The 27,731-nt window shown below is 30.9% G+C and overlaps 2 protein-coding genes across 4 annotated transcripts; both read left to right on the top strand.

Annotated features, from left to right (window-relative positions):
- The first annotated feature begins 1,149 nt into the window (after positions 1-1,149).
- Positions 1,150-22,724, top strand: LOC111612796 (transcription factor Sox-8-like). 3 transcript variants are annotated; one of them, XM_023354055.1, is made up of 5 exons: positions 1,150-1,331; positions 13,630-14,011; positions 17,320-17,693; positions 17,959-19,022; positions 19,530-19,639. In XM_023354055.1, exons 2-4 carry the CDS (start codon positions 13,650-13,652, stop codon positions 18,552-18,554), a joined length of 1,332 nt encoding a protein of 443 aa, XP_023209823.1. In that variant the 5' UTR covers positions 1,150-1,331; positions 13,630-13,649; the 3' UTR covers positions 18,555-19,022; positions 19,530-19,639. The 3 variants fall into 3 exon arrangements, with proteins under 3 accessions (XP_023209823.1, XP_023209824.1, XP_023209822.1); XM_023354056.1 differs by lacking the exon at positions 1,150-1,331 and adding an exon at positions 1,398-1,429; XM_023354054.1 differs by lacking the exons at positions 1,150-1,331; positions 13,630-14,011; positions 17,320-17,693 and adding exons at positions 19,909-19,967; positions 20,041-20,210; positions 20,279-22,724 and having other exon boundaries at positions 18,552-19,022.
- On the top strand, positions 22,517-26,842 carry LOC111612799 (probable GPI-anchored adhesin-like protein PGA55). The gene is made up of 6 exons (XM_023354059.1): positions 22,517-22,520; positions 22,791-25,541; positions 25,611-25,799; positions 25,884-26,014; positions 26,075-26,296; positions 26,600-26,842. The coding sequence occupies exons 1-6, from the start codon at positions 22,517-22,519 to the stop codon at positions 26,657-26,659; spliced, it is 3,357 nt and encodes a 1,118-aa protein (XP_023209827.1). The 3' UTR covers positions 26,660-26,842.
- The last annotated feature ends 889 nt before the right edge of the window (positions 26,843-27,731 follow it).

The raw sequence follows: 27,731 nt of genomic DNA, 5'->3' as shown, positions 1-27,731 counted from the left end.
TGTTTTATATGAGGCCTGTATTAAGCTTCAATATGAAACAATTATCGAGGAAATTGAGGCTATATTGAAAGAAAATTATAATTTTTTTTTCAATATAGGCCCATTGCAGGCTAAAATACAGTAATATAGGCTCAATATAATCGATTTTCTATTAATTTAATTCGAGATAATCTTAAATTTTAACTTTAATTAGTTTATAAGTTCTATTAATAGAAAATAAATGTTAAATTTCTAATAATACAGGACATTAATTATGTAAAGTGTGCAAGTAAAGCTTATGTATTAAATTTACATTTTTAGTCAATTTAATCGAGAACTTTAAATAATTAAATACGTTAGGAACTATCTAGATTAATAAATTTTCATAAAATTAACCTTATATTTCTTTATTTTTTTTTAATTTAAAACGAATTTCGAGAGGAAATAAACGCCTATTTTTTTTTAATTATACAACGACACGAGTCCTTTGTATAGTGTATGACACGGCATTGTTTTACCAGAAGATTTTTTTTTTTTTAGCATTAACACTTAAACCCTTTCAGTAGTTTATTTTTATGTATAACATTTACTCAAGACATGTGCATATTTAAATATAGACGTAAAAACCCATAAAAACTCGGCACGGTTTCTTTACATCTTATCCCACAGATAACTACAATTTTTCTTTAAATTAAACGAATATTTAATACGAAAATTTTTATAATAATCTCCAATTACAAAGTGTTAGATTGGCGTAACAGCGACGACAACCATTGACAAGTAATAAGTAGTAAGTTACGCGTATACAAAGCCTTTTCATTGATATGTCTCGAAAGCACGTTTGTAGACTATCATTTACGTGACGAGCTATCACGATGCACGAAAACGAATGGTTGTTTGCGCTATTTATTTTTATAAAAGACTTTATTTTTATATGACTAACGAACCGAAACTTTGTTAAGACTTAAATTTTAACTTTTGTGTAGATCGTTTTACTTTAGAAAAGGGGGAAAAATCTTCTTCTCTAAATGGGCAGAAAGCCAACATTTGTTTCTAAATCTCTCGCAAATTTTTTTTTTTCTTTTTATTTTTTTCTATTCTTTTCATTTCGGTCTGGAGTTAAGTCAAGTAATGATGACACGTTCACCTGAACTTTAACATTTGCGCATGTATCATTGTCAGAACATGTTGGAGTTGATGGGTGGTGGAGCGAATTCTCCAACGAGTTTCTCTCTATGCGGTAGAAATTTTACTAATTGTTTATTTTGCGAGTCGAGTTGGTGTTGGTGGATGTTACATCATGATTTTTCAACGGTTTGAAAGTTTGCTGCCAAAATGAGATGGGCAAGAAGGTGCGTTTCTACTTCTTTTTCCCCTTCTTTTCCTCTTTTTTTTTTTTTATTTTTTTTCTTGTTACCAGAGAGTCAAGATAAATTCCTCATTTTTTCAGGTAACTACTTTTGTGGATATAACGCGATAAAATAAACCGATTTTTCTCGAGAAAAACTCATATGTGGGGCAAATAAAACAAGATAACTAAATATACATATATTTTTAAAAGTTAAAATTTAAGATTTTCCTCGAATAAAAATGGAACACGTTTGACAAACTGCGATTTTAGGGCTATTTAATTTTGAGAATTAATTAATTAAAACTGTATAAAATTTATATATAAATATAGAAAAAAAACATATTCTTTAACGTCATAAAAATACTTTAGGCGTGTTTTTTTTAAATAAAAAATTAAAGTAATTCGCAAGGAAATAAGTGTAATTTTGTAACGTTTCTGAAGATACTCGTGTCACATTGGCACGTCTCGACAATTGTATTCCACTACTCCAATTTTTTTTTTCTTGTTTGTAGAATAGATTTTTTTAAAAAAGCATCTCTACGTACCGCTTTTACAGTAATTTAATTCCTGATATGTTTCAAAACTTCCAAATTTTCCATCTTGTGATTGACGAAGCGTGTAATGCATTAAGTAAATAGAAAAAAAAGGCATTTTTTTGATTAATTATTTACGAGTCCTGCGCCATATTTTATCTCGAAGAAATTGGATTTTTGTCTTAGACCCCATTCTAAATTTTTTATATTTTTTATGTGGAGCATCAATTTTAAGAGCGTGAATGTGGTTTTCCCAAAATAAATGCAACGAAAATAGATGGTACGAAAAATTCACCTAATTATTAAAGTTAAGACTAGCAGAGCAATTGCTACGAATTGTTTGACTAATTACAAAGTAATACAGTAATTAAATTCAATTCTTTTTATATTATCTCTCGCTATCTATTCGTATGCAGACTCCCATTGTTGCCAACGGTTCCTAATTTCTTATTGTTACAGTTAGGCATAATGCCAATACTTTCTTGTAGAGCATTCCTGGCATTGACCAGATGCTGTTTCGCAGTCCTGTCTTTGTACTTGCCTTCATTTGTTGTCTTCGAGACAATATTGTCAGAAGTTTTCGCATATATCATTTATCTTTCTGAAATTTTCCTATTTAAATTGGTATAAAAGTATTCGTTTCTGAATAATTACGATTCTTCTTTAAGTTATAATATCGGTTTTAAGTCGGAATTTTGGTCTATAAAATTGAATATATGGCAATATTTCAATTATAATATATAATTTTATGCTTTTAAAGACTATCCTTTATATAAATTACCGGTTTTAAATAATATATTAGGCCTATATAAGTAAATATTTCTAATATCTTTTCATTTAAATTAGTACAAAAGTATACATTTCTATACACTAATATTGTTTTGAACCACAATTTAGGTGTATAAAAATGAATCTATCAGAGTATTTCTAGTATAATATACAAATTTACAGTTTTAGATGCTATTTTCACCATTAATCTTATGTTTTAAACGACATTTTATTCCTTTAAAGGCGAATAAAATGGAACAAATAACTTTATCTATCATCGAGATCAAAGCCATTTAAATATATCGATTCTTTTTTAAAGGTAAAGAAATACTCCAACTCTTCAATATTGTCAATTATGAAGATAAATGGTTTTAACCCTTTGGGTTTTCCTTATATTAGACAAGTACAGTACAAAAAAAAACCGAGTGGTTCTGTGTTAGCCTATGGGCCGGTGTAAATTGTACTGTTATCAAGAACAATGACTGAACGAAGGTATAATATTCAAGTGGGGATGAGATAATTTTCTTGCATAGTTGCGGGGATACAAATCAGGTAAGTACACTGTGGTTAGGTCTGCGATTCTGCTGGTTGAAGATAAAGAGATTAGCCTCTCTACTCTATATGCATGCTTATGAGAGTGGGTAGTAAAGTCATACGTTTGTAAACAAATCCGGAAGAAAAGTCTTGACTGATAATTCATAGTAATGATTTTTGTTAATTTTTTTCTTTTTACTACGAAGATAAAGGGGTTAACTTTCTCTAGAATACTGTTTCTTTCGTGTCTTTCTATTGTATAACTTAACATAGTCGGGTTTTAAATCATACTTTTCCCTCTTTGCATTTATGTCAATAACATAATTTGAATATAAGATGATGATAAGCGCTGAATTTCTCTTGGTTTAAGCAAACATTTTTCAGATGGTTTATACTTTTAAAAAAGAAAAGAGAGAATTTATGCCATTTTATAATGTATAATAGTTGCATGTTAAATGTAATTAGAAGCAGGAATGTCAGCAAAGTCGGATGAACTTAGACAGGTTCGTGTAGTGAGTTAAATTATATAAATGCGGCCTTCTCTGAGTTATAATTGTGTAGGCCTAGCTTATTATTTTATTTTCGATTGTTTTAGCTCTAAAATTTTGAATTTATTTTAATATTTTTATAAAAAATATAAGAGATAAACAAGACTATCAAAAATAGGAAAATTATTAAAATTTTAATATTTATAACTTTTATTTATTTATTTATTATGCATTGTGTGAGGCCTATGACTTATAATATCCTTTAAAAATTACTTGTTAAAAATTATAATATTCATTATATGGATTTAAAAGTATAGAATTAGCTGATAATAAAGTTTTAATTCTCTATATAATCAGAAAATAAATTATAAAATATATAAAATTGGCTTATAGATTTAAATATACCACAATATTTCGATTATAATATATATAAATTTACAGTTTTATAGATTAAATTACTTGTTATAAATGGAATTTTAGGCCTGTACAGGTGATCAAATCCATTTTAAATATATAAATTTACTTATATAATTTTTCAGCTCTAGTTTTCTATATTACTTTATACTTCAGGTATCCATATCATAGCTATAAGTTATATGAATTAGCTTTTGTAACATAGATTTATCATTTTACATAAATAAAAAAGCTTAAATAAATGATAGGATACTTTTTTTTATTTATTTATTTACGATTTAAACAAATTTTACGAGTGAAAACACGTTATTCTTGTAAACTTTAATGACTTTAAAGTAATTTTACTGTTAAAACTAAGTTCTTATTTAAAGAAACACAGATACAATTCCAGGAATAAGTGACGTAAATTGATTTTGTTCTGTTTTTTTTCCTCCCTTTCCCTTCTTTGAAGTGGTAATTTACGCGTATACAAAGCCTTTTCATTGATATGTCTCGAAAGCACGTTTGTAGACTATCATTTACGTGACGAACTATCACGATGCACGAAAACGAATGGTTGTTTGCGCTATTTATTTTTATAAAAGACTTTATTTTTATATGACTAACGAACCGAAACTTTGTTAAGACTTAAATNTTTTTTTTCCTCCCTTTCCCTTCTTTGAAGTGTGAATCAAAGACAATCTTGTAATTAAAAATATATTATAATTTCTATGATGTAAATACATCAAGTTATATTATCAATATCCATTTAAAAATATTTGTTTAATAATCAAAAAGTAAATAATCTTTTTTTCATTTTAAGTGAATAAACTTCTTATAAGTCAGGTTTTTATTTATTTATTTATTATTTAATTGATCAGTAGATTAGGCATTAAAAATTAAATTTAATTAAAAAGATAAAGCTTAATTTATTCATTTTATATTCATACTTATTAAACAATAAGTATGCTTATATATTTATAGGAATTACATTTATAAGCATTATTCTGAGAGTACACTATATTAGATTTATGAGCATAATTACAGGCATTATAGGCTTGAAATCAATATAAATTATTAATACTTTGTGGTAAATAGTGTCGAAATATTATCGAAATTCAAGTTTATTTTATATTTTATTTAAGTATCTTATAGTGTCTGGGAATAATTAACGGATTTATTTAATTATAATTAACTAAATTAATATCTTGTCCAAAAGTGGATGAAGCATTTTGGTGGTGAGATACTTTCGATATTATTTACATTTGAAATTATTCGAGAAATGCGAGAGAAAAAGATAACATGTGATCGATAAGAAGGAAGACATTCAAATGCACACATATAAGTCAGATATCATCAAAGAAGCATTTGTAATCAAGCAATCTCGGTTTCGACAAAGTGTCAAAGCATCAGAACCGAATCCAATTGCTCACAACGCAGAACTTTTACGCCAATCAGAAGAAAGCAGTTTGTCAAAGCGAGTGACAAATCGCCCTGCTTTATACAGAAATACCAACAAACGATACACGTCATATCCATCCTGTTGTACGTCGTAAGGTGACAACTCACCGACTCCGAACGCAGATGGAGCAACATATCCTCCACTTCCTTTGCGATCTTTCATATTTCTACTATTTCAATACTTTCACACTTTTCAACGTCACTTAGCTATGCAGTTCGGAACGCCAGGCAGCAGAAAACTGGACAAGTGTCGTTTGTGAATTATGAGATTCCCCAACGAATACTTTTTGTTGGGGGAGCAAGAAATAGAAACGGTTCCCCGTTAATTTTTTTTTTCTTTTTTCTTTTCCTTCCTTCGTACCCTACTCGAGTCTGGCCCTGCTCCCAAATGCGATATCCACCTCGATAACATACCACACTCGACTGCATGGGACACTGCACCACTTAATGATGCGCTCCTCTCTGGCACAGTTCTCCATTGTTTGACTTCAACCAAACATAACAGCTTTCAGACTGCCGGACCTCGGCTTAGAGATGCCGAAAAACGCATACGATGTCCGCTTAAGGGGGGTTTCCGTGTTTATTCCCCTTTTTGTAACGGCCTTCTTCTCTCTTTTACACCAAGTGCTAATGAATATCTTTATGGCTGTGGGCAAACCTTTGTTAGTTGAACTCCCTTATGATGCGTGATAGGATGTCATTCGTCAACTCGCAGATTTTTTAAACCTCTTTGCTACTTAGGTAGTTTGGCGATGAAAGATTCAATCTTTGCTCAAATCCTTACCGAACTTCGTAGATTATTCTTTTAAATGCGCTACTGTTTTGCCACAAAAATTGAAACTGCAATTGAAGCCACAATTAAAGCTGCAAAATGGCTTACATTCAATGGGCAGAATGAAATTTCTACATTAATTTGTAGTCGAAAAAGTATAACACCCATCGAATTCTTTTATACTGACATATAAGGATGGAGATAGAAGTTGACAACTTTGATAACATTGGAGGAAGATATGCTAATCTCGCAAAACTTATGTCACTCTGTGTGTCATAACACACCTATTACACAATTCGAAGTAGAATCGTGGCTATGTTCCAAGAACCATAGATACAGCAACAAATAAAATGATATAGCATCTGTACTTGTCACCATTTCTCATTTGTTTTCGGCATTGGACACAGCCCATCAGTTAAGAAAAGATTGTGAAGCAAAGTTTTTTTACTATCCACTACCGGCTTAGTGTTACTTGAAAAAACTCTTCTAAATGATAACTGACAAACCAGATAATAAAGTAGGCCTTATTCATTATTTTCCTGCTGACAAAGAGATTGGATACAATAAATAAAAATGCGATAACGATCGAGAAAGATTTAAAAAAAAAAGTCATTTTTTGTGGATCTACTTATCCCAATTAAAGTCTAAACGTATCCTAATAAATTAATTCTTCTACATTAATACAGTAAAGTTAGAATTGTCACTGCTCTGTTTTTAGAATAAGACATCACCAATGGATATTTATCAGATTGGATGGGAACGATTCTGTAATTCAACACCTGTTTCATGCTGTCTGCATTGGATGGTGCTCTATCTCCTGGTTCATCTAAGTTCTTGCGCGCAGAAGAAGGATTGGGTACCATCCCTTTACAGGGGAGAATGTCTAATTGTGGTTAGTTTCGACATTCCTTTCACTTCCCTTCTTCCAACTTAGATAAACCGTAGAGGTCTTATCGTAGTGTTGTCGCAGTCGCATTCTATTGCCCTTGATAACAGTATCCGAAAAAAGAATAACTGCTGGAACAATAGACCTTTCTTGAAAAGACGACAAGATAAAAGAGCGGAAAATTTCCAAAATTTGCATAAATCATTCATTTTTAGATATCAGCAAAGCCACTATCTTCATTATCTCATTCGAGTTTAACACTTTTAGTGGCTTGTCAGCGCATATTTAGCAAGACTCATTCTAAAGAAATTGTCAAAAATTTCGAAAAACTATTCTTAAAATATATATATATGTATATATATATAAAGGGATAATTTATCCAGAAAAGACAGAGATTAATACGATTTTCCATCTGAAAAGCGCTATAATTTCCTCACTTGGATAGTTTCAGACAAATTTATCACGAAACTTTACTTTTTTTTAAATATAAGATATGCACGAATAGCCTTCCGAAACTTGGTCATTTCCACTAGAACAATAGGGTGCACGGTTGAGGTGAAAAGTACATTCACATATACAGTATCTTAAGAATAATATTAAAAAAATAAAAAAGAAACTACGTCAGGTTAGCAGAGGTGGTTATAAAACCCGTCAGTTATTGGAAACGTGTTATAGCAAGATGTCAACTACATACAAGCCCGGTTCTAACAACATATTAAGAAGAGGGAGAGAAGCCATCTGCGAGCCACGCGGCCTCTTCTATCACGTGGGAGGGAGAGAGTAATTTCACGGTAATGCTCGGCAGTCGATGCTGCGGCATCCTTTGACATATGCCGCTTTGCCATCTTCCATTCCTACTCGGGTATTTATTTGTTAGTACTGAAAAGCACACTGGATGTTCTATTAGCAACGTTTATTTTTTAATCCCGTATTTCTGGTGTAAACAATGAGACTTAAAACTCTACACGTGCGTACCACATCTACACTTTGAAAGGTTGATATTATGCAGAATACATTTCCTTTCTCCCCGTTTAGCTTCTTGTATAGTTAAATTTCTATAAAAAGATTTCTCCATTTTACGAAAATTCCCATTGAAACTGACGGTGACTACGGGCCAAAAAAAAGTAATTGCCTGGGAGTCCCACTAAAAGGGGGCCTTCAGACTAATCTTTTATAAACTCATTACTGGAGTAAGAACATCGAAATTTAATATTTGGGCCATATCCGGAGGCCTTAAATTGCCGGTTGTTTGGCTCACGCGCAGGGTTCACAACGCAAAGGTCGCGTTAAAAAAAACGAACGAGGATACTGGGAGATTCCCCCAAAATTCCCTGGAACTAAAATATTTAAAGCTAACACTGTATATAAAGCTCCCTAATTAAATTTTCCTGGGGCCCCCATGAAGCTATAACGCGCCACTGGAAACTGATTCTATTAACGAGAATCTTCGCAAATGTGTGCGCGTTATAGCTTTATTAGGCCAGGCAAATTTGAATTAGGGGGCCCCATGTACAGTGTTAATTTCAGATATTTTTCATCGAGGGAAATTTTCAGGGAAAATATTTTCTTATAACAGATTGGTTTGGTTTCCCTGTTGGTGGGATCCCAGACAATTACCCCCCCTTTTTTCCCATAGGATAACGCGCCACTGTATTCGGTATATAAGCAAAAAGTTTAGATTTAAATCAGCAAAAAGACGAATTTACGCCTAGATTCTGCAAGGTAGCTCCCGTATATAAATATCTTTTAATAAAAATAAAAATGGTGACGTTTTTTTTTTTGTATAAAAAAACGCCTTTATGCCGCCAAGAAAACTCAAATTAGCCACGATCGATGCACAACAATATAGAATTTATTTATCTAATACAAGTACATTGACCTTTCAGGGTTCATTTGCTAATTCTTCATTGAAAGAATGTTTTATTCTCGAAGAGCCAAGAAGTTCCATTGAGTCAAAAGCCGGATAATACTTTTTAAAGTGAGATAAGTTTAAAAGAAACTGCAATAATGGCTAAGATCTATAGCCTAAAACACTTATGCAAATAATATAGACTAAATAAAATCACGACTCGATTAGTTCTGCTGCCAACTTAATTAAGGCAACGATCAGAATTTTTTCTTCTTTTAAAAAAAAAAAAAAAATAGGAAGGAGCCGTTAAGGAGAGAATTTTTAAACTTAAATAAATAATAAACTTTACAAAATTATTTTTTATACTTAAATATACGAAATTCTTCTTTATTTACGGAAGAAAGTTGTAAAATATACGCGTAAAAAAAAAAGGTATAAATCTTTAAATTTAAGTCGATTTACTACTAAAATTTTCATAATTTCTGCTTAAAAACGTGCGGCTTATAAAAACTAAGATTTAATTCTTAAATTGAAGCAATCTTACGCGCTAATTTCAAGTAAAAATTGCCCTAATTTTTATCTTAAAACGCATTGCTCACGGATTAAAAGTAAAACAAAGAGGTAAAAAAAAAAAAAAAATTAATTTCAGCTTCACTAAGCTGAAACTTAAATTCTAAACGTGGTAGAGGGGAAAAAAATAAGATGTACGAGTTTATTATTCGCATCCTCCTTGTCAGACCCACAGGTAGATATGCACTCCATATGCAAATAACGTTATGTTTCTGAGAATCGAGTTGTTAAAAAAAGCTTTTGGAAATTCTTTCTTCATCTATGGAATAATAATTACCGGTGGAGGAAAAACTGTCCCACATTGTTGAAGTTCCTAATGGAATGGCTACACGAAGCCACAGAGCCTTAATGATGCCATTACAATAGAAATGGTTTGCGTAACTCTTCTTATTACAAAAGTCTATTATTTTCAAGACGGGCTACTTACCACAGTGGTTCACTCCTGATTCGCAAATGTTTGTAAACTAAACATTGGCCCTATTAAAGTTTCGAACCTCTTTAATGTCTTACTTTACTCGAAGTTCTCGTTTAGCAATACGAGTCACATCGAGGATTTCTCACCGTTTTTTTTAAATAATTAATGTATTTTACAATTATCGACGGTCGGTTATAAGTTAAATTTACACTCTTTACGACTTAAAATGATTTTTTAGACGGGATTTAAGCGTTTAAAATATCATCAAATTCGTGTGTTTTAATTAAAACTAAAAGGATTATTATTACTAATTTTAATTAAAAATATAGAGATTTATTAAAGTAAAATTTGATGTTTTCAATGTATAAAACCAAAAAATATCTCGTTCAGTGTTTATTTTTCGTAAATGTTTAGGGCCTTTATAAGAAATAAGGCCCTAAATCTTTATGAAAAGTGTTGGATATAACGCTTGCTTTATTTATTTATTTTTTAAATATAAATTCTGCATTTTAATGTATATTTTTTGTTCAGAAATAAAAAAAATTATTGTATTTATTCTTGTTCTTAGAGAAAAATATTTTATTTTCTATTAAAAAAATATCAAAAATTTCGCGAGAAAACACGCAAAATAGGCATTACAATTTATGACTAAATTTAACATTAATTACAAATTTTACAATTATATAAATGAATAATCAACTTTATATAATTTAAAATAAATTTATTACACATTCAACAATATAAATTAAAATTTGTTTTATTAGGAAAACAGTCATAAAATTACTCTTCTATAGTAGAAACCTAATATAACAATTAATCCACATTTATATAAATTAATTCTATGAAATATAAAATAAATAAATTAACAATTTTATAATATATTTAACAATTTAAACTTTAATTTATATACGAAATTATACATAAATTTAAGATTTTTTCTAGTGTAAACAACGCTTTTATACAGCAAAGTTGAGGAGGCCCTACACATAGAATCTATATAATTTTACGCTTTTAAATGATATTTAAAGCAAGATAGATGTAAATAATTTTTAAAATATTAAAACAATGTATCTATAGGGTTATAATTTTTATAAATTTAACACTTATTAAGCACATTAGATCCCATTAAAAACAAGAATAAGTCAATTACTATCATTTAAGAAGGGACAAACTTTATTACTTTAAATTGCAAAAAAACTGTGTTCCTATTGTTTCGAGGTTGCTCATTTAATTTTAACCACTGAAAATTTATATATTTTTTCCTAATAAAAATTATTTTTCTACTGAAAAGACATTGACTTTAGATTGAGTTATAAATAATCAAGCCTGAAACAGCTCATACCTTAACTATTTTAGCGTTATTTTTCTTACTAAAATAGCCTATAAATTTTATTTTATGTCCCAAAAAAAACTAATTTTTAGTATTAATAATTTAATTTAAACTATTTAAACTTTATTTATTTATTTATTTTTTCCTTAATATTAAGTTTTTATCCATTCAAACATTGAAGAAATGTAATTATTTCGATTGAAAATAATCAAATATTTTCTAATTTGTAATATGTAGGCCCTAATAATTAAATATCAGGCCTTATCTTTTCTAAAAATTTATATAAAATTTGAATAATTTCAATAGAAAACAATTAAAAAAATACTCAAATATTTCTTAAATTTTTAATAGATAGGGCCTAATTTTTAACAATTTCCATTAAAACAAAGCTTTAAAAATGCAATTATTTCCATTAAAAATAATTAAATAAAGTATTTTTTCCTTAAATATCTTAAAATTTGAAGCCAAATATTTAAATATTACTTCTAAACATTAATAAATTAACGAATTTTTTAAGCAAGTTTTAAGATTATTCTAACAGAAAATGGCTAAAAAATACAATAATTTCGACTAAAAACAATTAAATATTTCTTAAAATAGTTTAAAGAAGAATTAAATACCAATTTTTTTTTTTTTTTTTGCAATAAATTCGTACAGTTTNTATATAATAGTGTTTTTTTTTCTATAAGAATTCTATATCATAAAATTTAGAATTCTATTGGTAGAGATGATGATATAATTCTTTCTTCTAAATGCATATTAAAAATTATCTTACTTTCTTGGCTGTTAAGAATATAACATAGGGAAAGCATAGTGAATGATCAGATTTTGAACTCCAGATTTTTTGCATTTCTTGACATTTTGGCCCAATATATATAAACTCCTTATAAAAATATATGTGAGGAGAGACATCTTATTTTTCATTTTCTGTAAACTGGATGAATCAAATATTTTGAAACTTGGCAGGACTATTTATATATGTAGACATTGATGCTATTAAATTTTAGTGATTAAAGGTCAAGAAGGTGGGAAGATAGAGGAGGGTCATGTATCACATCTGATGTAGGGTCAGACTTATGAAAATTTTAATTATTATTAGCATTTACAATTTTTTGTTTAAACTTATCTTTACTCTCAAAATTAAGCCTTTTGCCTTTTTATATTAATTAATCATATAAAAATTAATTTTAATAAAATTTTCTTATGTAAACTAATTAATTTAATCAATTTTCTTATAGAAATTGTCATTATTTTTTTTTTTATATTAAAAAGTTGTTTTATTTTTATTAAAAATAGCAGGCAATTTTGTTAAAAAATTATTAAAATTTTTTTAAAAATAAAAATACAGAAATTTACTGAAAAAATGAAAAATTATAAAATATATAATACAATTGTTTCCATTTATATTTATTTAAATGTAGTTTTTCATTGAAAATAATAAGAATTTTCTTATAAAACTTAATGAACATAATCAATTTTCTGATATAAATTATCATTAAATTAATTAAAAATTTTATCGGTATGTTTGTCTGTACTTTATTATTATTTGTATTACAAATTTATCAAAATTTTAAACTTTTTATTTCACTCGACACCCAAGAATAGTACATATTTAAGGCATAAATAAATAAATAAATAAATAAATTTTGTATATTTATATAAAATTTACAAGAATATAGCTTGTTGTAAGTGTTATTTAAATTTCAGGTCAAACTTTATTTTAAAAAAAAGTGTTGTAAACATTAGTTTTAAGCAAGTTGTGGGGACATGTTTACTAACATAGACCTAATATTTCAATAGAGAGTGTCTATTTAAGATTACTGACAACATACAGAGTTCCAGATGACATCTTTTATACAATAAAACTGTTCTTCGCAACGCTATTCGTATTACATCGTTTAGTTTTAATGGCGTTATATTCGAGATAGATAATCTCATAGCATCGATAAGAAAACAGGTAATTCTTACCTTAACTCATAACGTTGATAATTGACTAATTACAACCCTTAGAAAAGATAAAAGCATATAATTTTCTGCTCGACACAACCTAGATAGTGTCAAACATATTCGAGGCGTGGCTGCACCTGTTCGGCTGTTTGTCAGTCGTGTATGGTAGGCGGTGCTTTCTTTGCTTTTTCCACCAATAAAAATGCAGCTGTCTCGACTTATAAAACGGCTGACAATACTTGTGATGCTAATTTGAAGCGAGTAACGACACAAACAGTCCCCCTATTCAATGCTACTTTATCCGCGTTTTAAACTTAAGTTAATTATTTACAATGGAGGCATTTTACTTGCAGATAGTATGTGATTTGTAGTTATGGCAATGGATGAAGATACCAGAGAGTACGAAGATTTGGATGCCGTATCTGTTAGCAGTTCGCCAGGACCCGAAGGACTTTCGCCCGATTGTGACGCCACTGGCAATCCTATTACGTCACAGGATGCATTAGAATCGAACCCGCGGATACAGGAAGCCGTATCGAAGGTGTTACAGAGTTACGATTGGTCTCTAGTAGCTAAAACTAGTCGGCAGAGTGGATCGGATAAGAGAAAACCTCATGTGAAACGACCCATGAATGCATTTATGGTATGGGCTCAGGCCGCTCGAAGGAAATTGGCAGACCAATACCCTCATCTACACAATGCCGAATTGAGTAAGACATTAGGAAAATTATGGAGGTGAGTCGATTTTCGTATACATAAACACGTCTTTCGTGTCGTTAAATCGTCCGATTTGCTCCAATAATCCGAAAAAAAACATCAATTAAAAATAACTCTATGATGACACGCGAAGAGATCCTTCATTAAAAAGAAATGAGTGTTTCGTTACTGATTTTTTCAAATCCAAAATAGTGTCGATTTATATATATATACACATATATAAAAAAGTGACACTCTTTAACTAGGAGCAAGTCGGACGAAAGGAGCAATTTTCAGCAAAATTACTCCTTTACTTGATATGTCAATCTTGTTTTAAAGAATTAAGTGCTACATAAAAACGCATTTACGGTAGCTAGACTATCATTTTCGCCTTTTGTTTCGGTCTTAGACCCGTTTCTATTGTTAGTAAATTGACTAATAATGTAAGTAAAACGATACAAGTATCTTAACTGCGTCAGTAGCATAAATCAAACACCCAAGAAAGCGTATCGTATAGTCTAACCACACTTACCTATTGTTCGAATATAAATGATTAAAAATTCGGGCCTTTTTAATGAAAATAATATCCTAAAACTAAACGGTTTAGGTCTAGGAGATGACGTGATACCAAGCAATAATAGCGTCATAGCGTCACCACACGTAACAAGTGGTTACAAAGTGCCTTTATATTCTACTTCCTATTAATCAAGAAACAAGCGACAATCTATGACGTTGTTGCCACTCCCTCAACAAGTCACCATGAAATGCAAAAAAAGACCCACTAATTCTTTCTTACCTAACAAGCTGACGGTTACTATAATTATAAGCCATCGTATAGAACCTTAAAAGTTCATTAAATAGACGAATAGAACAGTTTAAAACATAGAAAACTGTGTGTATTTTTTTAAAACACGTAAGACACAATATATATTTTTAAATATATATATATATATATATATATATTTTATCTTTTATTTATAATACGAGCCGAAGTTCGAAACTATGAGGAGTTTGCACTTGAACTGGCCAAACTAATGACACAGGGGCTTGTGTTTAGTTGTGAAAGGATGCATTGTTCGGGCACTGTCAAGTGCCACGCGTGTTGCTGCGGGCTAACATGCACGGTCCGTCGTTCCACACAACACATATTACTGTTCATTGTGTAGGTAGGGAGGGGAAAGTCACAGACTGCGTTTATACTGATTGCATGTTGTTGGTTTGGCCTGCATGTCTGGATGCATGCTTATAGTTTTCCGGTACTGGCTCATTTAAACAGGTGCTAAAGAGAGGAGAGGAGAAGAAAAAAACAACTAGCTAGAAAAAATAAAAAAAAGAGTGTAAATTGCGCTTCGTGCTTTTACCCCATTCCGTATCTACATGTTTACCATTTCAACTCTTCGAATTCATGAAAAACGTGATTATGGACATTTAAAGATATATTTAGGCGATAGTATATATATTTTTAAAGGAAATATTTAGTATAAATAAGAGCTTTATAGTGTTAAATGATCATATTCGAGTTTAGAGATGCGAATAACAGATGGCGACACTTTAAATTTACCTAAAAATCTTTATTAAAAAGAAAAATGTGTTGGGAAGTTGCATCGATAAAATAGAATTTTTCACTTTTATATTCAGATTTTTCGTATAATTCGCGATAAATATCAAATTTTCTTATGTCTTCTATACAAAATCTAGCATCTCGTATTTCCGGAATATGAAGAGTAATCACTTTTTAATTACTTTTATCTACATTCCTTCTTCCCCGATTTATTCATATAAAGTTTCATAATGACCCTTTTTTTTTTATATATCTAACACTATAAATCGCAGGTTCTTGACTTCTACTTTTCTCTGTTTAAACCCAATTTAAGCATAGAAACTCTAAGGAAAGTCGAACATATACAAAGAGAAGTGAAGAAAAAGTCGATAAATTATATAACAAATCCATTAATTTATTTTTTATACCTTTATCTGAAGAAAAAAGAATCAAATTTCGAATTAATATAACAGCTTGATCTTTCTACAAAACTCCTATTTAGCCAAGGAAATATGAGGAAAAATTAGTTTTAAGTGAGGAAAAAATCAATAAATTTTACTATAAATTAATAAATTAACTTTTATATTCTTATCTTTAAGAAAAAATAGATTAAAACACAACAGTTTCTTTCTTAAAATCGCATTTATAGATGCAAGAAACTAGTTGTTGCATCTGGAATTCTGCTTCCAGATGGAAGAATTAAGCGATTCTACTTCCAAATTACTAAAAATCTGTAAGAAGAATTAATTAAAATTTATACAGGAAATAAGTAACATTTTAAAGATTCATTCCTAATAAAGAAAAAGAAGAAGAAGAAAAAAAAATTAGGTTAAATTTGATGAAGATTACAAAGCACCATTATGTAATTTAATATAAATATTAAACATGAAACAAATCGCAAGTTATAAACGCTGCGAAATGTAATTTGAGGAGAATTTTGCTTAAGAATTGATTATTATGACGTCTTTATATGTATTTATATAGAGTCTATTCAATTTTTATACGGTGCCTAGATTCGGTAACGTGATAATGATGAAAACTTATAACCATCCGATGCCGTATTTGTTCACCATTCACAGATGCGGCACTCTTAATTTAGCAATTAAAAAAGTTTAAAAAAACAAAAATGAAAGAAGGGAATACATTTTCATGTTTTAAATTATAAAACACGTGTTTCAAACACTCCAAATAATTATAATTTTATTGGGAATAATTAATTTTATATGATGTATTGTGTGGCGAATTGTTCGGTCGGTGAAAGTAGTGAGTCATGTGTTTGTTTTGGCATATTTGCAGCTCGTCTACATCAGAATACGATTGTCTTGCGATCCGATCTCTCTTGCTTTGCAAATTCTTAACCGCCGGCGACCATTGTGTTAACGCGAAAAAAAAAAAACGAGATAAGAATTTTTTATTGTTGAAGTAACCGAACCTCTGGCTTAGGATGCGCCTCTTATCTGTTAAAGTAAACTTACAAATTTTAACTTCTTCCCCAAATTTATCTCCAAAATCTGAACTACGTGACAGACTATAAAAATGGCAAATGGCCAGTTTCTTCGGTATAACGCATCAATCAGAAGAAACGTTAAAATTCGTTAAAAATTACAACTTATATTAATTATTTCCCCTTTGAAGTTTATACCGAGAATATAACTAATTAAGTAATTTTATCTTTGTGAACCATCGCGATTATTATCTTTGTTTTTTTTTTTAATCTATTTTCTTAACTGTTTCTACCTCAATTTGTATAATTAAAACCCTCAAACAATGATTCTCTCATTAAGAAATTGGTGTTTTCTTTTATTAGAATCCTAGGCGATGACGAGAAAAAACCATTCATCGAAGAGGCTGAAAGACTTCGTTGCAAACACAAGAAGGATTATCCAGATTACAAGTATCAACCGCGCAGAAGAAAACCATCCAAAAATTCGGCTTTCGTAGCTTCACCTTCTGAAAGCGTGAGTGGAACTAATAAAAATTCACCAGTATCGGCTTCTATATCCGAAACGGGAGAAGTCGATGCCAAACACTACAGTAGCCTGTACTCGAGCCGATCCGTTGGATATAGTTCGCATCCGCAAAGTCCACCTACTCCACCTACTACACCCCGATATACGGGTCATAATAGGGAAGATCATCAAGTCTCGGCTCCACCGGATATCGCGGTTCCTACTGTTAAAGGTAAGTTGCAATATACGACATTTTTAATGGAGGGAGAGTTCGGGAAAGATGCTTAATAGTTTGGATGTTTCTTCCGAGCGAGGAGATGAAAGTGTGTAGGTTGTAAGCTCTTAATTTATATAAAAAAGTTTGACTTCTGACTCAAGTGTTAGGCATCTCTCCCAGATGTGCTCTTTATCGTGTAATTCGTGGCAGAATTTAGTAATAGATAAGAGTAGGAAGGGATGTTAGAGAGAGTAAATGTCGGTTCTGATCTTTCTTCTAGGTAACCAAGACCTCACCAATTTAGGTAACACGAACTCCAGAACTAACCAGTGCAAATATGCTTCTATCGAAGGACCCACCAGTGCACACGTTTCCGTCGATCCTTACGTTCACATCGGACTTCCAGGATCGTCACAGTATTCCCATCTGACGACGGCATCTACATCGGCTAGTGGCTGGCAATTTCCTCAAGATCGCCTGAGGATGGGATGTCTAACATCCGTCCACGCTCCACGCGAGGACCATCCTCTTTCTGGAGATACACTCATGGCGACTGGTAGCTGCAAGGAGGTAGAAAGAGGCAATCCGTCTTTGGAACTGTATCGAAATCATCAATACGGCGCGGATTTTCATGCTCGAAGACCAGCATCTGCGGGTTTTATGGATGCTGATAGTTTTTCTCATTGTGCCAAGGCTTTTCCAACTCCGTCGGGGTTAATAGGTGTTCAGAGTTGCCCAGTTTTCGGCCACGTTGTCCCTTCCAATCAAGAACAGCAATTGTTTCCCGGTGACAATCGGAATAGCCAAATTGACACTAGCACCTCGTGTGCCTATAGTGCTTCTCATTCTCTGGGACACTTTCTACCACCCAAATAACATTTGTTATTTATCTCGTGACGATAACCGAAGATATTATTTATGTTCTGTCTTTCGTCTGTTGTCTTTTATCAACACAAAAAACTGTTTGAAGATGTTTAAATGGATATGTGTGTGGAGTGTAGATAAAAAAAAAAATATATATTGAAATAAACTAAATGAGTTTTATATCGTTTCCCGGTTGTTTTGAACTTCTTTTAATCAAAAAAACATTTTTAAAACACGGAAACAATATTCTTTACCTGTTTTCGGGGAAGAAATTGATCTCTAATGTTGCATTCATAATCGCGTGTAACTCTCCTGGCAAATGCCAAGTGGCCTGTGCGTATGTTGTTTCGTTGTACGTACCAAAGACGTGTTTTGTTGACAACAATCACCATGGTTATGCTGTTTGTCACGTGATAAAGCTCGACCATAAAGATAACGTGATCAATGTAGCAATATTAAAGGATATGGACCGAATTTCTGGTGAGTAGACATCTTTAAATCATACTAAAGCTTATTCTATAACGTAGTTTAATTATAATATCTTCGTATCGTTGCTTCATTATTGTTTGTTTGTTAAGGAATTTCTTTTAAGAAGAAGAATGCCCTCGCTTGAAAAACAACTCGAATGCTATATAAGTCAATGGCATCTTAGAACTGTTTTTCCTCATTACACGAAGGATACTTTGATGTTAACATTCTCCGAATGCCATATTGTTGCTTTGTCTTTAGTTTTCTTACTTTTTATACGGGCGAATACTTGAATAATTCTTAATAATAGATAATGGAAAGGAGAATAAAAACCGAATTTTTTTTGTTAATTTTTAAACATAAACTACCATCCCTTATAAAAATGTGATAGATTTATTTCTGTATTTAATATTTTTTTTTTTTTTTTAAAAAAAAGAAAAATAGTTTTGTTAAAGAATAAAGCCGTACATCATTTAGTTACTAATGTTTATATTTGATTAATGGGAATTCTTTTCTTAGGTCCATATCATTTTTTTTACTTATATCTACACTTTTTCCTCGTCTCTTCTTTACAACCAATGTGTCCTTCAGAAAGGTATGCTAGCTGGACAGACTGGTGCCTGGCGCAGGTTTGTGTGTATATTTATATATATATATTTAATTAAACACCGTGCCAATAATTATATTTTAACATAAATAAAAGTTTAATTTATAAAAATCATTTATTCTTTTCAATTGATAATGGCGCGTATCGATAAAAGTCTTCGATTCGTTTTCGTCGACTCGCGAGTTTATTGATTAAATAAGCAGCAATGTTGAAGGTTATATCAGATTTTTTATATAATTATCGATCGATTTGTTAATTTTATATAATTTTTTTTTTTCGCATATTTTATAGATAAAACGGAGTTTAGAAAATCGATATCTTACAGTAAATGATGTAATTATGCCCAACAGGTAAATAGTGTTAAGTAGACGAAATTTATTAGTGTGGTTAGAGTAGTTTAAAATATTTTATTTTATTTTTCAGTGAATGTATTTCTGAGAACGTTCGCTACCAGTTTTCCATTCGTATAAATGCTGACTACGATCGGTTAGTTCGAGGAAAAGAGAAATGGTTTGCTCAGCACATCACTCGTCGTTTATCAAACGTGTTAAAAGTGCCAAATTCGTGTATAGAAAATTTAACGATTACGAAAGGTAATAAACGTTTGAAGTCGTAAAGAGTTAAATAATTCAATTTTCTAATCGATTTTCTTTTTCTGTAGGGAGTATTTTCGTGAATTTTACCGCTTCCTTCGCTTCTTGGTTATCCAATTCGACGAAGTACGAAGGCATTGAGAGGTTTCTAGATAAGAGAAATGCGCCATTATTTACTAAAACTGATATAAAATTACCTGTAAATGTGAATGTAAACGTTACAAATGGCCTTATTTTAAAAAATGACGTTTTTAACATTACAAAGATAGAAGATAGTTTTGATAGAAGAACGAAGGGTGGTGAAGATCTTAAATATACAAGCACGATACCTTCAGTAAGGTTATCTATAACGGGTAAGAGACAATTTATCTCAAATACGAACAAAAATAAAACAATAGCGTCATTTAATGATTCATTTATCGCCAAATCTGATTTGTATAAAGCAGCAACAACACTTCCTTCATCGAAATTCGGTGAAAGCCGCTATAGTATTGTAAATAATTACACAAAAAATACATCAGGAAAGGATCTTTCTACTCTAAACAAAAAGTTTATTTATACCTCGAATAATTCTGGTTATTTTATTAAAGATAAGTCACATAGTCAGCCTATCTTTTATAACAATAATAGTGTTGTAACGTCTTCATTGGACAATACCGGCGCTGAGTTTCCAGCTTTAAACAATGTCATACAAGGCACGAATGTTAAGGTGACAACATCAATGCCTGAAAGATACGTCACAGAATCTAATCTGACAGAAAGATTCTATAATAATGTAAATAACAGTTCATCAATTACTGTAAATGTCGATGATTTAAGTTCCTATGTTACAGTGGATGACAGACTTAACACTAGCACTATAATTAATTCAATTATAAATTTAGATAATGAGTCTGATTTAGTGTACTTTACTAACGATACTATAGGAAATTGGACATATTTGGATGATTCCTTTACTGTTAGTAGTGGTATGGATAGAAATTTTACGAGTTATTACGATAATTTAACACGGTCTTCGAATATACAAGACTCATTCCGTGACTACAATATAACAAAAGGTAGTAATAGTTCAAAAATTAATGAGTTGTTCACTACAGAATTCACGTTAGTGAAAGATGATAGAGTTTATGTGGACGATTCGATTGTGAATTATACAGAATTAGTTGAAAATCGAACAGATTTTCAAGAGAATAATTTAGTTTTTGATGTAAGTATCGAAAACATAACGGCATTTGTTCCATTTAAAAACTTAACACGCGATGAGGATAACGTTGCAACTTTGGTGTGGTATGATGTAACGAATGAAACAACTAACTCATCTAATTATCCTCCCTTTGATAAATCTGAGATTCAAAATTCATCATCATCATCATCATCATCATCATCATCGCAATTATCTATTAATCCTTTATTCCCAAATGACACCACACTTTCCTTTAGCACTTCTATGCCCGACAGCACAACCTCCCTTACAAATATAAATGAGACGTCTTCATTAGATAATGGGCACGAAACTTTCAACTTCACTGTTGAATCTGTGAATAATTCAACTACATCTCTACCTTACACCACATCTATAACTAATTATCCTACGTTAAGTGATACTTTTCCCGCTTATGACGATGAAACTTTATCTTCTGACGAAGCAAACGATCAGTTTACAACATCCTCCTCCATCGGTACTCAACTGAATGAAACGATTTCTCCAAATTTACTTAACTATTCACCCTTCAACAACGAGCAGAATGCAACACAATATTCACTTAATTTCACATTAAACAGCACTTTTCCCACCGATAAAGAGAGTAGCACGCATGAAATCCGCACCTCCTTGCACCTATCTGATGATCCTATTGAAACATCTTACTCGATGAACTCGTCTACTACGTTTAACAGCACCTACACATCAGAGATAAGCGAGATTTTCTTGTCTGGTGAAATGAATGATACTTTAAATTCGTATTATAATGATTCTTCATCATCGGAGGATTCATCTACGTCATCTTTTTCATATTCATCAGCCGTGTATAGTGTGAATGTTATGTTAAATCATAGTGGAAACGGAATTGACGATCAAATATCGACCTTGCCAGAAACTGATTCAAATACTTCGTCCTCTACTTCACTGGTAGAGGAAGACAGAAATAGAGACAATAGAATGTCGAAAACAACAATTGATCCAGGAAAAACTGCAGAAAATTCAACTCAACGGGAGGAACCAAGTACTGGTAAACACCCCTTCCACTATTATACTATGGAAGATTCAGGTAAGGGAGTATGTATATACGTAAAAATATGAATTAATTATGTGTATGTGTTCTGTTAAAGAGTTACGAGAGCGATTATCATAATCATAAGCTCCTTCATCATATAGTGTGAATGTGGATGAATGGCCTCCTAAATCTAATTTTCTTTCACGATTATCTAAATTAATCAAATGACATTTCTAATTATTAATATTAATACAGAATGGCATCCTAATTGCTTATATTTAGACCGAATTCGTTAGTTTAATCGTCGTTATTATAGCTTGAAAATAGTAATTATTTCATTGCAATATTCTTTAAANCGCACAAGAAGATAATGATACTTCAACTGATTTTAATCACTTAGAATATTTCACTGGAGAAACTGAATCTATTGAATCTACAACACAAATTTATTCAAATATTAATTCTACAGTTTATTCTGATGAAATAACTTTTACTACAGAATTTCCTCATTACAATACGGATCATGTGAGCGTTACTGATTTATCAAGCGATTTTCCGTCACTTGTAAATGATGAGGATAATTTTGATTTAGATGGAACACAATCAGCTTTATTTTCTTCTCTTTCTACATCTGATTCAGTTACGATAGGAGTCTCTGAAGAAACTTTTACATCTTATGCAAGTGAGGATTTAGATACAAGCGAAGCTCCTATAAGTACTTCTTTATCAACTAACGAAGAAACTATTTCGAGTATTCAAGAAAATGAGCCTAATTTAACAATCGTAATGAATTTTGAACCATCTACAAGTAAAAGTTATGATTCACTTACGCAATCAGAATTATTAACAACTGAATTATACAAAAATACAACAGATTTGGAGCAAACTACATCGTATGTTGCAGAGACGAGACCTATATCTTCCACAGAATCTTTTGATGTTAAATCAGAATTAAATTCTAACAGAGTTACTACTCCTTACGATCCTATTGTTTCGTGGCTAACGACAGAAAATAATACTAGATATTTTTCCACAAGTAATGAGCCAAACTTTCTTACAGTGACGGAAAAAACTACTACGGAAACAATAGCAGTTTCTATAGACAACACGGAAAACGCTTCGGAAAAACCCTTCGTAGCATCGACAAATATGCCATTTCGAAAGACTACTCTGAAGGCATCCACAATTACAAATCTTGCGACAAATTCTACCTTTTCTGAGTTTTATCAAAATGATTCAACGAGCAATTTTATAGAAACTTTAACATCAAAAGAAGATTTATCGACAAGTTATAATTTCCGATTAGATTCTTCTTCCGAAGCTACTTCTAAAACAGATCTATCTACAGCTAAATTTTCAACTTTGATTAATGAAGATAAAGCTGTATCTCCGAATATTAAAACCGTAAAACATTCAGCTAATTATCCAATAAATTCGGTAGATACAAAAACTCCAGTTATAAATTATACAAACAAACCTTTTACTAGAAAATCAACGAATACGGATTCAACTAAGATGAATTCTCTAGGCCTTTCAACGTTTGAAACTACACAGTTAGAAACTGCTATACCGACTGATGCATCGATAAATAATACAACTCCCATTATCTTTTTTCCTTCGTTTTATATAACTAGAGCTATGCTTACTGGTACTACTACCGTTACTCCTAAAATTACTAAGGCTGCTTCGACTGAAACAGTTAGCACAGTTCCTTCTGAAACAATTAATACGTTTTCATCTGTAAGGAGTAATATTCCTTCATCTTCAACAATTTCTCTTGAAACACTGACTGCTATCCCTGATATATCTGAAAAAACAACAGAATCTGTTTCGACGGAAAGAATCGATTCTTTCACTTCTGAAATGATTAATATAACTCCCTCTGAAAAAATTAGCACGCTTTCTTCTGAAACATTTAAAGGATCAGTTTCTTCGGAAGCTATTCCCCAAATAATCAAAACTACGACTGCTGTTACTCCTAAAAAATTGAGTACAATCACTTCTGAATCAACTAATACATTACCATCATTTCCTTATATTACAAACGAAGCTATTTCTACTTCTGCCGAGATAATGAGTACCACTCCTAATTGGTATCGAACAAAGTCTACTTCAAAAGAAACTAATTCACTTCCTACTCCAATGTTTAGAACTACTTCTAAAGCAGCTGCTACAGTATCACCTGAGATAATTAGTACATCAGATACTTCTTCTATCATCAATCAGACAACTTCTGAAATGATTAGCAGTGTTCCTTCTAAAATAATTAGCACAATTTCTACGGAGGTAATTACTGAAACTCCTGCTGATGTTAATGATATAAGAAAAACAACCCCTACCGATTCCATTGTTTCTTCCGAAGTATCACATACTGATGAGACAACTAATACTATTAAATCTACTACTCCATACCAAACAATTAATTCTCTTTCTTCTGAAACGGATGCTACTCATTTTATTTCTAGAGTATCCAGTATTCTCTCTTCTACCGCAAATATAAAAGATGAAAATAATAACGAAATTCCAACACAGAGTAAATCTGAAATAACTCCTGAGTATCGCGAAACTAATGCCTTAGAACTGGATAAAACAACTCAATTTTTAAGTAAACCCACTTTAGTAACTAAATTATTTACTTCAACGAAAGCTTCTTTCAATTCGCCTTCAACAAAATCGTTTACGATTAAAAGTATATCAAGTTTATTCACAAAGGAAACTACAATTCGCTCGATTGCAACTAAAATAATCGACACAACCGAATCGTTAAAACAATCTACTACGGAAACAACAACGAGAAAAATAGAAAACATCATTTCAAGTACGAGTAAATTACCGAAGAATCCTTCTACAGAAACAACAACTTTTAAAATCTGGAAACATAGTTTAACTGTTCCTTCGAAAGATGAAATTAGAACTTCAAACACTCCATATTTATTGGAGACTTCAAGCGTTACTTCTGTGCCATACGTCGAGATTCCTATGTGGTTCAGAATTGATGCCGATTTTAAGGAAGTCGTAGGAAACAGAGAAGAAGAATTAAAGAAATCATTTAAGTCGCAACTTTCTAAAATAATGCGCTTACCTCCTACCTCTATTCAAAATTTAACCCTCTCGGAAGGTAAGTTTAATTCACTTAATTCGAATGTTAATAAATTAATATAAGAACATGAAACTTTTTCTATGTAAGGGAGCATCGAAGTAAGCTTTCAATTAGTACCAAGTAAGGGTAATGGTTACACAGTAGACGAAGAAGTTCTGCGAGCCGCATCCGAAGATTTAAAGAGATTAATTAATAGTAATCAATTAAAACTGAAAGATCTTGATGGAAAAACATTAATTGTAGTGGCTCAAAATCCCATTACTACACCCTCTCCAGGTAAAAAATTTATTAATTTATACTGTATTTATTTATTAAAAAATAGCATATACGATGCATATAAATTTTTTATTTATATTCTAGTGGCACCACCCGATAACACAGCGACTATATTAGGAATCGTCTTAGCAATTGTGCTGCTGATCGCTATCATAACGTTCACAGCCATCATGACAAAGTACAGAGGAACTCAAAAATTATCACCGTTGGAAGATGTAAGCATTTTAAAATAAATATAATTTTTAAATATATTTTTCTAAAAATTTAATTTTCAGACAAAAAATCCGATTCCTTCTTATCGGAAAATTCCTTACGAAAATTTACTATGGGCGATATCTACCTCTAAATCGAATCAGCCTACTGGCAAATTCGATTACGACAGTGGACTCTGGATAGGACCGGGTTCACCACCAGTTTTCCATGCACCCGAAATTGCCAAATATAATCCTCCAAGTAAAGCCGAAATTCGGAAATCCATTCGGCCTTCCACTTCAGTTGTAAGTAGATGACGAAGAAGATCCACATATCTCTATGTTGTTGTTGATGTTATATTGTTGTAGATTGAATAAAAAATTGTAATTTGAATCTGTCGTGTTTGTCTGTAGTAATTCAGTTAAAATTTCTTTAAGAAGAAGAAAAGAACCTTTCATATTTCAGTGATTTGTCTTGTTTAATCTGTTCGTGGTGCCCATTTATGTCCATTTGAATATGACTTATGTTGGTGTAGAAGTAATTTAAAAAAATTGTGAATATATTGCCGGAAAATTTTGTTTATTATTTTTTTAATTTTATTTTCTTAGAGACGTAAGTTGAAAGAAGACTGGCACATCGACGATCGAACATTATTCTGTGGGAGGTAATGGAGGAAATTCTGTAGAAGTTAGTCATTTGTTTGCAGTTTATACAAATATGGGAAAGATATCAAATGTAAACAAGTCTCTTCTAGCATCGTAGCGTGAAAATAATTACCATATGCGCTTAATAATGGCGTAATATAAAAAAAAAAAATACAAATATAAGAAACATGATATCGAGTGCCAAAATTTTAGAAGATTAATTGTAAAAATCATAATAAATTTTTAAATATAATAACGATAAATAAATTTAATAATAGTTATATTTTAATAAAAATTGTAATATAGTTTATGAAATAAATAAATAAATGTTATTTTAATATAGAAAATATATAAAGCGGGTTAATTGTCAAAAAAAATATTGAATAAGTTAGCGCCATCTGGTTTCGAATAACTAAATTAAATTAATTGTTTTCGTTTATTCAAAATATAAAATATATTAATATATATTCTTTTAAAATATACTGTATTATATTACTAAAAATTATAAATTTAAAAATATTACTCAAAAAATTTGATTTATAAAGAGTATGCTGTTTCTACTAGCTGTTATGGCGTCGGCCTAATCTGTAAGATTTTCTTAGAGACTACAAGGTGGAAAGAACAAAATAGAAATATATATAAAATATTTAGTATATTACACTACATTTTATATAAACCTGTACCCCCCACAAGTATAATTAGTATAATATTTTAGGTCTAATATCCTGAGTCTGAGAGAGGTGATTTGAGGCCAGTTACATATAAAAAAAGCCTCATTTTTCACTAAAAGCTATAAAAATACACGAATGAAATTAATAAAACTGTTTTTTTCTCGCCGCTTATGAAAAAAAAACGTAAATTTATACCAATTTCATGTCAAAATTATTATATAAAACACTAAATTTTGAGGCTATTTAAGATGGGAAATGCTCAAATAGTCCTGATGATATCATCATTACTTCGGCCTGCTTATTCTCTTTAGAAAATTTTATAGTAGAAAATTTTAAACTGTAAACCGGAACTGGATTTAAATTTTATTAATGTTTTAAGCTATAATATATAAGAGGCCCTTCCTCTCTTTCAAATGATACTAAAT

Source organism: Centruroides sculpturatus, unplaced genomic scaffold, assembly GCF_000671375.1.
Source record: "Centruroides sculpturatus isolate CEXI.00-Female unplaced genomic scaffold, Cexi_2.0 scaffold1601, whole genome shotgun sequence".
In the NCBI taxonomy this organism is placed as follows: Eukaryota; Metazoa; Arthropoda; class Arachnida; order Scorpiones; family Buthidae; genus Centruroides; species Centruroides sculpturatus.
Note: the sequence above shows the minus strand (reverse complement) of the source record. Positions and strands in the feature narration are given on the sequence as shown.